Source organism: Orbicella franksi, chromosome 6 (genome assembly GCF_964199315.1).
Source record: "Orbicella franksi chromosome 6, jaOrbFran1.1, whole genome shotgun sequence".
Classification (NCBI taxonomy): domain Eukaryota; kingdom Metazoa; phylum Cnidaria; class Anthozoa; order Scleractinia; family Merulinidae; genus Orbicella; species Orbicella franksi.
The window spans coordinates 16,931,509-16,946,655 of NC_138150.1; the positions used below are offsets into that span (position 1 = coordinate 16,931,509).

Here is a 15,147-nt window from a genome sequence, read left to right on the forward strand (position 1 = left end):
GTACGTATTAATTCACATTTCGTTTTAGTTTTGCTTTGGATTGTAAGGGTTTCAAATAACGGCTTTCTGCGACTGCAACTTTTGCAATAATGTTAGTTGTTACAGTGTGTCCACTGTCGCTAAAATATTAATTACAGAATTATTTATAGTTTTGCTTGCAAATTAATCGCAACTAAAGAAAAATAACTGTCTGGGATTTAATATTAATATTAATTACAGAATTATTTATAGTTTTGCTGTCAAATTAATCGCAACTAAAGAAAAATAACTGTCTAGGATTTAAATTGAGCTTAGAAATTGAAACGATATGACTGGAACTGAAAAAGTGAAAATAGGTTTTGGCAGTACAATTATTATCATATCGGTTTCGTGTGCTATATTTGTCCGGTTGCGTGCGTTAAATTTACGAAGTGCTCGCTGCTCGTCATCAGGTATTTTCTAGTGCTCGTAGACTTTCTAAAAGTCCTTTCCAATAATATTTCCATTGTTAGTTTCGCCGACCTCTCGCGACTTCGTCGCTCGCGCTCGCGCATTCGTCGCTCAATCTGCCCCTCGCTTCGCGAGACTAGGCGAAGGTTTTCGTCGCGCGAAGATTACACTCTTGCTTCGCTCGAGGGAGATAAGTAAGTCAAGGATTAAGAAAAGGTGGACTTGAGGCAAGTCTTAAGTGCTCGCTGCTCGCATGGCAAATTTGATCACTCCTCGTGCTCGTAAAAATAAAGGCACTGCTCACATGCTTGTAAATGCTCGCAAAGACCATTCGATACGCGCAGGGCGCAGAAAAGAATGGGATTCTTTTCTGCGTTCTGTGTAAAGCCACCATTTATCAGATTTATCGAGCTACAGAGGAGTAAAGCGAAGTTAGAAAAGTGAAGGCATTGTTAAATGGCCCAAAATGTAATGGTAACAGAATACATAAGGAGATGTGAGACTGTGGCTCCTTCGTCTTCGACTTTGCGCAATTTCCCCGTTCAGATTGCCTCGGTTTGACAAGGAGATATCAAACGCTCCATCAATATAAAGGTTGTATATCTTTCATGACTAACTCGTCTTCGATTAGTGTGTGGAAAAATCGGTAGGTTTTGAGTGCAATTTTAGATGTGTGCTTCGATTGAATTTGCTTTTTTTCACGTGAACTTTCTTTCATATCTTTTCAGAGATCAGGCTTAGAAGTGAAGCACTCTGCCAGCACGGAAAGCATTGTCGGAGTTACTTCCTCGTACGACACCCTTGTCTAAGAACATTTCTATACCACAAGGAAAGCACCCGGGGGGAGGGGACTCCCATATCAATAGGACTGGGGAGCTCGTCGTAACTTTTAGGGGTTAAAAAAAGCAGTTTTGTTCCTCTTAGGGCGTTTTGCATCAAAAGTCCAAGCAGGAGCTTTCGCGGTACCTTTTAGGGTATTGAGCCGAAAACATGTGACAGGAGATAATGTGTTTCGTAAGAATTGGTAACTCTTAGGGGAGAAAAACATTTCAAACCACGCTCCACAAAACAGGATCTTGGTACTTCTTAGGGCTCTTTTCAGAATTTCTGACGAGCAAACCGTCCTTTTTATATAGGAGTCCCCCCCCCCCCCCCGGGAAAAACACCGCGTTTCAAAGATTTCTAACGACCTCCTTCTGTTTTTCCTTTTCTAAGCCGATATCAGAGACTGCATAACCCAGGCGCGCTGTGGTGGATCAATAATAACACTATTCATGCTCGGGCAGAGTCAGTCCGTGAGGCATCATTTCATAAACGCTTTTTCCACCTATTTTATTACACAAGTTTATAATTAGAACTACGTGGTGACTTAGATAGGGTTAGTGCTTTGTAATTTGTAGGTCGTGGGATCCATTTCTAGCACGAGTGAGCGCAATGTTTTTTTCTCTTTTTTTTTTTTTTTTTTTTTTTTTTTTTTATCAACGTACTTGTTTCCATAATTTCGCCGTTCCATATCATGTTTATTTACAGTACCGCAACGAAACGTAGCGTTCGAATTCTTCGCAATTCTCCTGTCCGTTTCGAATCTTAAAAATTTCAATCTACTGAAGGCTTTAATCACTCGAAAAGTAAAACGGCTCATCAATTTTGCGATATTCTTTGATTTCTCTTTGGGTGGTCGTGTACGGCAGGAACCCGGTCAAATGGGTAAGCTGACCAAGGAGGTGTTTTAATTAAGTTTATCTTTATTATTTTTTTCCCTTTATTTCCTTTCTTTTAGCTCTTTAATAATCCTTAATGTAAAGCGCCATGGTCAATTAGTGGATTTAGCCCTGTGTGAATAATTTTATTATCATCATCATTATCATTAACATTAGCATTAGCATTAGCATTAGCATAAGCATTACCATTATCATTATCATTATCATTACATTATCATCGATATCGTTATCGCTATTATTATTATTATTATTACTATTATTATTACTATTATTATTGTTTTTAATGTATTCTCTATCAGTTTTCTATCTTTGCTATTAGCAGTATTAAAGCGAAGACGAGTAACATTCCATAATTAGTAGAATGTGTACTGTAAATGTGAGAGTTATTTTCTTTTGTTTTTGATTACTTCTCGCGTATAATCGATGACACAAACCACAAATACTTTTCTTACCTTCTGTGACATTTTAAACAAGTCATTCCAATTTCCAGCTCTTCTCAATTTCATTCATGTCTGTTAACTACATTTTGCCTTGACTTTATTAGAAGTGTTATTGTAAATAGTTTTGTGCTGTAAATAATTATCACGTAAAGTTTTAATGAAGAATAAAATTTATTATCGTTGTTTATTATTATAATTATCATTATCATTATCATCATCATCATCATCATCATTATTATTATTATTATTATGTCTATATTAAATTAGTAATAGTTATTGGACCGAGTGGAGTACAATTCAGGGAGTAATCGCGCGAGTAATTTCAAAATCGGACGAGCGCGAAGCGCGAGGCTGATTTGAAATTACGAGCACAATTACTCCCTGAATTGTACGACACGAGGTCCAATTACTAATTAATCGTACCTATAACAAATTTCGAAATTTAAAATGTCTTTTAAGGTTAAGAACTTCTTTTGAGCGAAAACGTCTGTAGCGCTTTTCATAAGTTCTGAAAACTGTAGGAAACATTGCGAAGGAAGCCATTAAAGCGCGTGTAATTGACGTGCGAATCACGTGGGTATCCAATTACAGGTATCCAATTACAACAAGTTCAAATTGGATACCTGTAATTGGACACCCACGTGATCGCGCGCCGATTACGTGACAAATAGGCGCGCGGAGTACCAATCACGATCGAGAGTTCTGTTATAGGTACGATTATGTCTATTATTGTATAAACTCTTGTTCTTAGGCCATCGTAACTTGATTAAGAATACTGTAACGCAAACAGCGGTGATTAACATTGTATTCCAACCCATTTTAATACAGAAATTGACGTTTCGTATGCTAGTTTACATACATTTTCAAAGTCAGGCATGAAAACTATATATCGTAAATATTAGAAATCTGGAACCTCGACTGAGAAAAATGATCTGCAGCAGTACGTTAACCTGAAGAGTAACAGCTACAACTTCTCTACTGACATTGACATTAAGAGAAGGCTTTAGCTCTTGAATGAATAGAGTGTCTTTAAGTTTTGCAAAGAAAGTCAGTTTTTCCGGACGTTCTGAAATGTCAAAATAATCCCATTTTATGTTGTGACCAGTAGTTTTTACATGATCAGCAATGGCTGATGAGTGGTCACTTTTAGCGAGGGCCTTGAAATGTTCTGTTTTTCTGTCCTGGAGTTTTCCTTTTGTTTTTGCCAACGTAAAATTCATCACAGTCCCAGCAATCAGCTTTATAGATGACTTTGGACCTCTGAAAGCGGTTCAAGCGATCTTTCATGGAAAGGAAGATTTGATGCGGCGTGTATTTTGGAATATGATCTTGAGGTTGACGAAAGAGCCTGACAAGTTGTAACCAAGTCACGAAACGTCTGAAATCCGGTGTATACATGTACAACTAATGGCCGTTTCGGTCAGTGGTTTCAACCCATTGACCGAATTGAAATCATAATTGGTATGTAATATCAGTACCCCGGGATCAGTACACGCCAAAAAATAACAACAAGAAAAACAAACGAAGAAATGAAAAATAATCCTTGTTCACTTTGGGACTCGAACTCTCTTCTCTCTCTCTGTCGTATGAGAGTCATACCGCGAGTACGAAACGTTACATCTGTGTAGTCGGACCCGTCATCATATAGTCCAGTCCCTGAACTCTCTCCAATCTCCGCGCACTCTTTCTAGAGGATGAACCCTGGCGGCCAAAGAGAGAGCCAGGAGTCAGTCCATGATAACTTACATGCGCATGCTCCGGACGCCGCCATCCCGGCTTTCCCTTAAATCAGGGGAAAAAACCAAATATGGTACACTACTTTCCTTTTTCTATAAGAATATTGTTTTTCCCGCTCAGGCTGAATAGTCTTATTTTTCTACGACTTTAGGCTGGAAATATTCTTTTGAAAATTCTTAAATTAGATAAATGAATTCAAAGTGGACTTCAGTAAAAAGTCAGATTATCTGTCCTATCATGATTTATTTGACGGCGATGAAGTAATTTTAGAGCCAGACTGATATGTCATGCGTAACTTCTTGCAGAAATGTCAATAGCATCGAACATACAGCTAGTGCTGTGTTTGTTGTTTCTTGTCTAAACAACAACCAAGGGCGATCTAAAGCCGTCCAGCAAAAAATACAAGAAAATTGGGCAAACGGAAGGAGAAGGACGGAAACTGCCGGGCTAGCCCGGTTAAGATCTCGGTTTTTGGACCGAGATCTCGGTAACCGGGATGAAAATTCTCCCATATGAACAGTCCAGCCCGAGTGACCGGGACGAAACTTTTTTGACAAAATAGCTTCGCTCTCGCAACCTAGCGACAAAATCAGGCATAGTTATTGTCTTGAATTTCATCCTGGTCGACCGGGCGGCAGAAATTTCCCTGATCAAAATTCGGCCGGTTACCAGCCCGGTTACTGGGCTCATTTGAAGAGGCCCTAAATCTGTAGTTTGTGATCATAATAGCACTTGAAAAGGCTGTAGAGCTGTAAATTCCAAACGACAATTCAGTCCGCGCGATTTTTCTAAAGCGTAAAGTTAAATACAATGTACTGAAAAGAATTGGAAATGGTTAGCTGAGTAAAATTTAAGCAAGAGATCTGCTAAAACAATTAGATTATGAGCTCGATGGAGACTTCTATGAGGAGTGAAAGCTGATTCGGCCTTCGGCCTCATCGTCTGTCACCTCATATCAATCTCGAGCTCATAATGTAACTGTTAAATAGAAACACGATTTATACCAATCAACACGCGTATTTTCTAAAGGCTATTACCTTTGTCTGAAATCGTTCGGCTTGCTTTGTGGTGTTATTTATTCTAAAAGTGTGTTAGTAACAAAACACTATGTTCTCTATATATCTCGTTCCAATTTAACGAGTATAAGTAACTCTGCAAAATCAGCTGTGTAAAGATATTGCGCCCTTGGTAAAGAAACATTTGGTAGTCAAAGACAACGGAAGAGAACTAGCTGGTATTTTTGTAATTTAAATATGGGTATACAACTGCGATTCGAAATAACTCCTCATTATTTTAAGCGCGCAAGACAACTGTTTCGTACTAACGTGATCGCAAGTTTCAAGGCCTTTTGAAACAAAGCACTGTATCGACACGAAACCTTTTCATGAACAGTACAAGATCAGAAACACAGATAACGAAAATATGTCGCAGTTGTACAACCAGCTTTCTATATTTTTCTAGGGCTAATAATTTACAATTGAGAAGTTTTAAGAAGTCAGGATAAAAAATCTAAAAAGTGATAAGGTATTGGCTATAACACTTAAAACAGTCATTTATCAGACCTAGCTCAGTAGCTAACGTTCTGTCCATAATCAGAACTAATCAGGGCTCCAGTAAGGTCCAATAACATAACTTATTCAGCTCAGTGTGACACTCATGTACACTTCCATCAACTTCACAGCGTTTAACATGCTTTAACTTCAGAACACAGAGAGTATCGTTTCCAGAAAGTACATTAAAATAATCTCTAAGATTTGGAACTAATTTGGACAAACAATAATCTTACTGTTGACGACATTTTCGAGATATTACAGTAATATAATGGCAATCGAACCGTGAACACTTGAAACTTTTTTCTACATTTTTTTGGATGACTATAGAGTGAATTCGAAGCCTCATCTTAGCGTGGTACACTGTAAAAATGCAAATCGTATGCAGTGTAAAAACACTACATACTCTTGTTAATAGGAAGAGTCTTCTTTCTATGGTCACTTAAAAACAACGTACAAAAAAACTGCCAAGTGTTCATGGTCCTGCCAGGGCACTTTCCATTCAAGCGAAAGTTCAGGACTCCCGACAAATGGAACGGGAATTCCCGGGTAGGGATTTTAGAAAATTTGAGTGTACCGCGGTTGTCCACTGGAAATTTCCGGAAATTTAACAGAAACTTGGTCGAATGAAGCGCCTATATTCTGGCTTCCCTCTGCTTCTTTATTACAAGAGACGCATGTTTAAAAAGTTCGCGAAATATAATATTAAGTCGTGAAAAATCGCAAAATGAAATTTTAAGTTCTTGAGAAAATTTCACGCAACAAGCCAGTTTTTTGCAAGTAACTAATGACCGGTGACCAACATGCGTGCACTAACAACAAAACCTAACTCAAACACGAGAATATTAAACAGTAGATCTCTGTTGTTTATTTTTCTGATTCTACTAAATTTCGCGCAATCTCACTGAGTTCTGAGAAATTGATGTTACATCAGTAAAATGTCCCCTTTGGCTAGTTAATAGCCCTAAAATGAGCTTAAAAGAAAATTTACTTGATGGCGTTGTCAATAAAGCCACAAGTTCAGACCTGTACAACCGCAGGTAGACGCTTCACCATGACGCCTCCCAGTTACGGGAACCTTTCCAAAGCAGGGACACTCTCCATTGAACTACCGCCGGAAGAGTTCGTCGAAATTCCATTGTAATCGATATATGTTCGGAAACCTTTTAAAAGCAGGCATTCTAGACACCAACAGCAGGGAGCAGGTGGTGTTCAGTGATCCATTCATTAAGAAATCAAGGGATTATTCATAAGAACTTTATATCTCTTTGTTGTTCGCTCGGGAGATTAATTCCATAGTTTTGTTATAAGACAAAGATTCGTTGAAGGATCGCTGCACGGATCACAACACACCGGCTTCACAAAACGCCTTAACTTATAACCGACGTATATGAGGAACCCACAAAGGTACTGCTCTGGTCTTTTCACGCTGATCGGTCAATTTTTCCTTTCTTTAAATTGTTCGGGTTAATTTAAGAGATGCCTGTCGCATTTAGTTCCTTGTTCATGACCCACACAGTCTGAAGTTAAGGTGTTTGTGTTCTTAATTAAGCTGCTCAAACCGCCTGGGGTTAAAGACTGACAAGGACTGACTCGCACCGTATAACAGCACGTGCTCCGTGCAATAGCCGCGTGGTCCAGCACCAGTTTTGTTTACAACATCTCATGACCGGACGAGTGGCAGTCTAACGTTGATGTTCTTGAAGGTGACAGGATGAAGGAATGCTTTTTCTCGAGGGGTCTTCTATCAATAGTAAGAACTATGGCGTTAAAGAGGTTAACTATTCTGCTTTTACTTTAGTTACAAGAGTGATCAACGTGTAATTTCTCTTTATAATTTCAATATATGTAACTTGTTAAGTAGCCGGTTGTTGAGAATAACGGCCGAGAAATCGTCAACTACAGAACAATTTTTTCACGACTCGCCAAATTATTAGAACAGATCAGTAAATCAAATTTTCTGCTTAGTATAATTCTACTAATTTAGATGCAATCTGATTGGCTGAGCTGTCGCGCACTATCGACCATTGGTGAGAACTGAGCGGAGGTCGTCTACAAAATGGCGACGTTTTTTCGTTTCTTCCGAAGTTTAATTTGGAAGGATTTAGAAATATTACAGAAAAATTTGAATCCCGTGAAGTCTAACAGAAGGAAATTCGCGTTTTGTTTAGTGGCTTTAAAGAATTCAAAATTGTTAATAAATTAATGAAAGTGAGTACTTAGCTGCAAGTTTTAAATGATAATTTAGTTTGTGCGTAATGTCCTTTAAGCGTATTACTACTTGATATGTACAGAAATAATTATTGAAAATCATTACTTGAAGGAAGTTTAGTTAGAATTCTTCTAAAACTGTTAGTTTATTCGCTCTTGATTTCTATCAGGTGGCAGCTAATTCTGTCTTCGACCTCATGAATCGTTTCCTCACGAATCGCTGCCTTGAACTAGTATCTCATCCTTATGGTACGGAAAACATTAAATAAGCACTAACCTGATGGGATACTAACCTCGAATATTCACTTTAGTAAATTGGTTATATTATCTCTTTACAGAAACAACTGTTTTTTACTCTGCTATGCCTTGCTGTGATGTCACTGATATTTCTTTACCGAAATCCCGAGTGGGGCCTGGAATCTATCATAATTCTACGCCAGAAATATGATCTGTCTTCCTTCGGTGAGTTGTTTTACAATACAAACAATCCTTCTCTTCCTTAGTCCGTGAAATCTAGGGCTAATGTTTTCGCTCCATGCTCCACAGACAAGTCACACAAGGGGTTTGGGGGGAATGCAGGATATTAAGGTAAAAAAACTCACGGGAAACGGGATATTTGTGGGGAAACATTAACTGGATAAGTCAAGTTTAGAACAAATTTTCCTTGATATCGAGTGGGAAAATTGATAGTTGCTGAAGTTGAAATTTACTGGACACGAGATATTTAGGCCAAAAATTGACGGGATATGGGATACACAGACCCATTCTGGGGCCTCAGGAGTTAACAGCTGACTTCGCTACGCTGCCTCTATTAATTCCTTAGACTGGAAGAAACTTAAGCCTGACTTTTAACCTGTAAGACTGACGACACTTCTTTGCCTCTTGTGTAGCCATCATGACCGCTTTTTCCGTTGTAGATAAAAAGACACTCCTTGAAGCCTATCCTGAACACCTGTTGATTCATGGTGCCTACGATATGACGGAGGCAGCGGTAACCCTCAGTAAACACAGAGCTGTTGAACTAGAGGAACGACTTCGTACGTTGTCCGACGACGACAGAAATCCCAGAGAACTAACGTCAGAGCAGGCTCGAGCCTCTTCAACTTCTACAGCCACTCATCAGTGTTCGTACGAAGGATTACAATCTTCAGAAAAATTCCCATCGCCTAACATGAGCTGTGTGTTGCACAAGAAAACAGAAGAAGAATGTAACAAGGCCTTCAAATACTTTGGAGAGTACAACCTGACGTCCGAGCCGCCTCGATGCAGAAAGCCAGCAAGTCGACCGATCTGTACGTTTCTCTCCGAGTCCCGGTTCAGTCCTAGAGACAAGGTGTCAGTGACATGCTGGAGAGACGTTTGTTCCAAATCATCGCCGATTCTCCTTGGTTGTTCTGATCCAGAATATGGGATCGCAGACGAGGAAAAGAACTGGCTTAAATTCCACAGCCTAGGCGAACTGGAGCAGGAGTTGCCCGGGATAGTCACACAGAATTCAATCCAAGGTTTTAACTCTTGCCTTCTTAAGTGTAAAATGGGAAGGACAAAAGTCAAGCAGGCTCTCATTTTCCCGCCAATTTTAAAACGCGCAGCAGAGAAAACCACGCGCTCAGCAAAGAAAATAAATGTAAATATTGTTCTCGAGGATTCTGTTTCAAGATCCCACTTTTACCGGTCCATGCCACGGACGGCCCAGTCCCTTCGCGATATTTATAGAGCTTCTAGCTTCCAGGCCACAGTTCTCGATTTTGAGCTCGTTCAAAGTTATGCGGCGTACACTCTTCTAAATGCCCAATTCATGATGGCGGGGAAATCCCTACAAGGCACTAGCAGCAATGGCAAAAATCCAAAGCGAGTGAACGGTATCAATGTGCTTACTGAGATATTCAAACAATTTGGTTACCAAACTTTAATGCACGAGGACCTATGCTGGTTCGATGAATGGGGAAGTTTTTTCTCGCCCGATTACAAGAAAAAAGTGAAGCCCTTTACGGAGGCATTTAAACGCGTCTTTGAAAGTTTTGAACAAGCAACTAGTCCGTACGTGGACAATAAAGGCCTAACTTTGCTCTCCTGTGATATCTTAAAGGAGCTCGGTGCTACAAATCCTTTTAGTGGAAACTACAAAAATAATCATTGCTGGGACGGAAGATCGATGAGTGAATATCTTTTGTTTTACGTTAGGAGGTTTCTCTCGCTGGTCGATCGAAACCCAGAAGTAGCGCCAGCACTAGCATACACGCATCTCAATACAGGGCACGAACCCTCTGGAAAACGCATTCGAAGTGATGATATTATTTTGTCCAAGTTCCTTGAGGAAATGGCAAGAAGTGACAACACGCTGAGCATTGTTCTTTCAGATCACGGTGGCAAGACAACGGACTACGCGATCGAGACACTTCCAGGCAGCTTAGAAGTGTACAGCCCAATGTTCTTTATGATAATTCCGCACAAAGTTGCAGAGCGGCTTGGTAAGGATAGGATGAATGCGCTTATTCTAAACCAGAAACGCCTAGTCACGGTTTCAGACTTACATCACACACTTACATCTATTGCAGCAATGACGGACGACGAAAGCGCAAATGTCGAAGCCAGCGGATTGTTTAAACCTGTCTCGCCAAATCGCACTTGCGCAGATATAAAAGGTCTTTCCTCTGATGTCAAGTGTCGATGCCAGGGCTGGACAAAGCTTCTGAGCCCTCAATCGACTGATGTGATTTGGCTAGCGGAGTTTGCCCTCGGGCAAATCAATAACATGATACAGACGCAATACTTGCGAGGAGTGGGAGGAGTGGGTAGAACAAAAGCAAAACGCAATAGTGGATTCGGTAATTGTGCCAGATATGTAGGAAAATCCATTGAGCGGCCGAGACAGGAGCTTGTCGGCAAACACTACATTACTACGTTAGTTTTAGTCGTTGAACCAGCTTACGGCGTAAAATCGAAAGAACGATTTGAAGTTCATCTTAAACATTCAAGCGTTCGCGAACACAGCATCACCTTGATAAAATACACGCGACTTAGCTTCTACGGTAAATACAAAACTTGCGTCGATAGACTCGTGGACGTCCAGCTTTGCACATGCGCGGTGCACCATTCAAACAAACACGAGAAGCGCGGAGGATCGGCCGTGGAAAAACTAATCCGCACGCGCCATTTTATAGACTACGGAATGAAAAGCACCACGCGTTTTCTCGAATCCAAATGCCTATTGGTCACGATCCGATATTTAAAAAGGCTGGTTGTTTCCAAGAAGCAAACTCGCTTATTGAGCATCGAAGTCGCGAATGTTTGCAAAGACAATACCATGAGAGTCAAACTCGGGGGAATCCACAAGGACACGCGGTTCTCAGTCGCTTTACCAGTGTCCCTTGTCGTTAAGCCAAGGACCATACAGTTTGTACTTGCAGCTCTCAATGGCTGGAAGTACGGATTATTTAAACCAGTTTTTGTGCATGCTCCATATGTACAATCGAAGAAAGGTTACGTGAAAGATACGTGACAAATACAATTAAGTCATCGTTTTGTTAGCTGCAAGTTCACTCGGCAGGGTGTAAGCCCTTTTAAAAAACGTTGAACCATCGACAAATAGCTAGGTCGTGCGTCCTAGCACTACCGTCAGCCCCGCTTTCTAATCTTTGAAGCTTAGCTGATATTAAGGACAGGAGATTAAGTTTCCCCAACGTTATCCCACACAAAGTTACAGTGGTCAAAGTAACTTTTGACTGTAAACAGGTTCGTCTGTTACATTTGATTTTTTTTTTTTACTTTTTGATTATCGACGGATCTTTTTAACCATTTGGACTACACCGGCGCTTTCGTTATAAAAGCCTATACGAATTGCTTATCATGAGCAAGGAACATAAAGACCATAAAGAATGACTTAAGACCGCTTTCGATTGATTATATATCGAAAGGAATCATGTAATGTTTAGGAATGTATGCTTGCAAACCATAACACGTATGCTAGAAGACTTTCATGTTTAATTTTTGGTGGTAAATTTTAGCGTTTAATACGACGAAAAATTTCGTAATTTTTTGAAAGTGAATGTTTCCATAAATATATTAGGGATAAAAATATTTATTATGACAAACTGTAATGAATGAGTAAAAACAGTTCTTTATACCAGATTACCTAATGGTTACAATTAACGACTGCAATATTTAACGCGGCCGTCTCAAAAAACCTAGACGGCTGCTGAGTATGTACGCTTCTCTTCAGTCCTCTTCACGCTGATTGTAGAGTGGTGTATCGTACTTTGTGGCATGTATACGATTAAAATACTTTCACTTTACACTACTTCTCTTTGTCCATCAAGAATAAAATGCAATAATATGAAGCGACCACGGAAAGAAAAATCAGAGAATGCTTATCTCACATGCACTGCAGGCAATCTCATAAACGCTACGAGAAAGCCAAAATGGCGTGGAAGAGCTAAGAATGAGCACGAATCGCGAAGCGTTGGTGGAGAACTGGAAATGAGTCTGTTCCTGAGTTTCAGGAAGATTCTCCTGTTCCAGTTTCTCAGATTGTGGGAAAAGGCGAAAATAAACACCTGGAACAGGCTATGGGAAGTGCCAGCCCGCTATACCGAGAACCACAAACGTAAAACATGCCACGTATAAAAAATACCGTTTAGCCAAGCCTCTTTTCAGACATGTACATGTATTATTATAAAGGGAAATATAGGGTAGTGTAACACAAGACCTTATACACTTTTCTGTGTAGTTAAGACCAGAATTTCTCCCTTCCATGCCCTATGGGCAGTTCTGTTTAAACTCTCCTTCCCGCTACTTAGGTTTAGACCCAAAATTTGGAGGGGTAGGAAGAGTTCAGTGATATCAATGTTTCTTTTAAACACGTCTGTTAAGACGATGTTCCTTGGTATTCCTGGCACTGTTCAATCAGTGCCTCTGATCCATCCCTTACACTAGTACGCTTGTTTATAATTCTATCCAGCAGTATGTGAGCAACAGGATACAAATCCTCGCCCTTCTTGTCTATGATCTTATCCAGGGCTTTAAGCTTCGATATCCGTTCTTGTAGGCTTTCCCATCTATATACTCCTCTTCTTGCCACACTTGTCAAAACGAGATAAGGTAGCCCACCAATGGTGACTGCAGTTCCTCCTCCGATTAAAACTCCAAGCACAATGGGAATAGTTTGTTTTTTGTAGGTCCTCCATGCTATTATTCCGCCAAGAATCATTCCGAGAAGAATGGCAGCGACCAGGGCGTTTCTTCCATGTGTCATGATTTGGTCTTTCATTGTCTTGCTGTAGTTGTACTGCCTTTCCACTATTTTTGGATCCACTTTAACGAAGCCTTCAAGCTCTGTGTGCCTGGAAATTGAATGTAGATTCTTAAAACTTGGTGTCTTTTTAAATATAATTTGACACTGGGAAAACAGAATAAAAGGACTCCTGAGGACAACCGAGAACAACATGGCGACCAACAGCGGCGGATCTGACAGGAAAGAGGAGTCGCGTACAATCAAACTTAAAGACCGAGTATTGACCATAATGCTTTCTGCGCGTCTGCTATTGTTTTGGTTACATGATAGCGAGGTTTCTATTGTTTTCTAATGCTACATAGCGTGCACTGCATCCTGGTCAAAACTGGGTTCTTAATGTTCGTTGAAGTGTGTCTCATTAGAGAGAATCACGTGGACAGGCGTCATTTTTTTTACAAGGATTTTCATGGTTTTGCGCTTGCGTGATGCATAATTCAACAAAAATATCGCGTGATGTGTGATAGGAAGTAGATTGATGTGTGACTGAGGCGGGATATCGTTGAAGCATTTAAAATGCATAGTCAGGATTGAGAGCGAGTAGTGTTAGAGTTAGTATCTTTTAAATTACTGTGGAGCAAAACTACACAAAACAGTCACGACTAAAAAAACTTCTAATTTGGACTAGAAGTGTCAGAATGACATTCAGCAATTTATAAAATAATTAAATTAAGCATCAGATATCGTTATGGCAACAAGCTAACATCCCCCGGCGGTTCTTTATATACGACTCAGTCTGTAAATATTTACGCAAAATTCGAGGGAATGCTTTCGGTTGTTGTTGTTGTTTTCATTCTTGTTAAACTCTTAGAGTTATCATATTTGATGTAAGCAAGCGTACTATTTGAGGTGGGAGAATCTGTTCAATTGTGATGATTATTATCTTCGCCGGACAAATTAGCTTCCTTTTAATAGTCACTGGATATGCAGGTGGAAAATTCCTCTTTCTTGTGCAATTTTAATTGACTAACACCTGACGCCTAAAACAGAGCAGTACCTGTAGTTTACAAATTGGTTTGGGGAGCCTTAAAAGATTGCCCTTGTCAAATTATCTTTTGGTAGCTATGAATTGCTTCTGAAAGAAAAGCTAAAATGAGCTACAAAGTTTGCATTAATCCACCATTACGTGTAAGACCGATTCAACCATCTTTGAAGTATTCGCCGTTATTTTATGAGTGATTTTGAAAGCTTTCACAGGCTCTTCGGCTGTTTCTAATCATAGAGGTTCTCTCCTGTTATTGCAAAAGTGTAAAATGAACGATTTTGTTCGGCGCAAAGATCGTCTAAATAAAATTCAGGCATATGCAACTGTAATTTTACATTCGTTTTGGCTGCTTTCCTCGACCGTGTGCAAGCATGGAAATTCCCTCTGCGTTTAAAGGGGATGACGAAAATTGTTTTGGACTAATTTGAGGGAACAAGTAACTTCAGGCGTTTAGCTAATTGGGGCGTAGCTCGAAAATCAGCGCGCGAAAAAAAAGGAAAGAGGGGATTGAAGCACTGACTGAAAGCCTGGAAGAGCCTAGGGGCTAGAGGCTAGAGGCTAATAGCTTTGACGAAAAAACAAACGGCCTATATTACCAGGCAACAAGCCATGGTAAAAGGCGTCAGGGGAACAGACACCCGCAGTGAAGCCCTAAAAGTTCTCATTCTAGAGGCCAAATTCCTAAGAACGTAACAATAAATTCTGAAACTCTTGCTGTTGGAAAGCTGGTTACCCCGCGTGAAAACAACAGCTGGCACTACACACCTGCAATCTTTGCCATGCG

General features: G+C 40.0%; 2 protein-coding genes across 2 annotated transcripts in view; one reads left to right on the forward strand and one right to left on the reverse strand.

Annotated features, from left to right (window-relative positions):
- Positions 1–8,597: 8,597 nt before the first annotated feature.
- Positions 8,598–12,055, forward strand: LOC145490078 (uncharacterized). Its single transcript, XM_081469186.1, has one exon. It carries the CDS (start codon positions 8,984–8,986, stop codon positions 11,588–11,590), a length of 2,607 nt encoding a protein of 868 aa, XP_081325312.1. The 5' UTR covers positions 8,598–8,983; the 3' UTR covers positions 11,591–12,055.
- A 185-nt stretch (positions 12,056–12,240) lies between these two features.
- The window catches only part of LOC145491041 (uncharacterized), an 8,326-nt gene continuing 5,419 nt past the window's right edge, over positions 12,241–15,147 (reverse strand). The window contains exon 3 of the mRNA XM_081470182.1: positions 12,241–13,430. Coding sequence (XP_081326308.1) covers positions 12,956–13,430 — 475 coding nt within the window. The 3' untranslated portion in view covers positions 12,241–12,955. The remainder of the gene's footprint in view (positions 13,431–15,147) is intronic.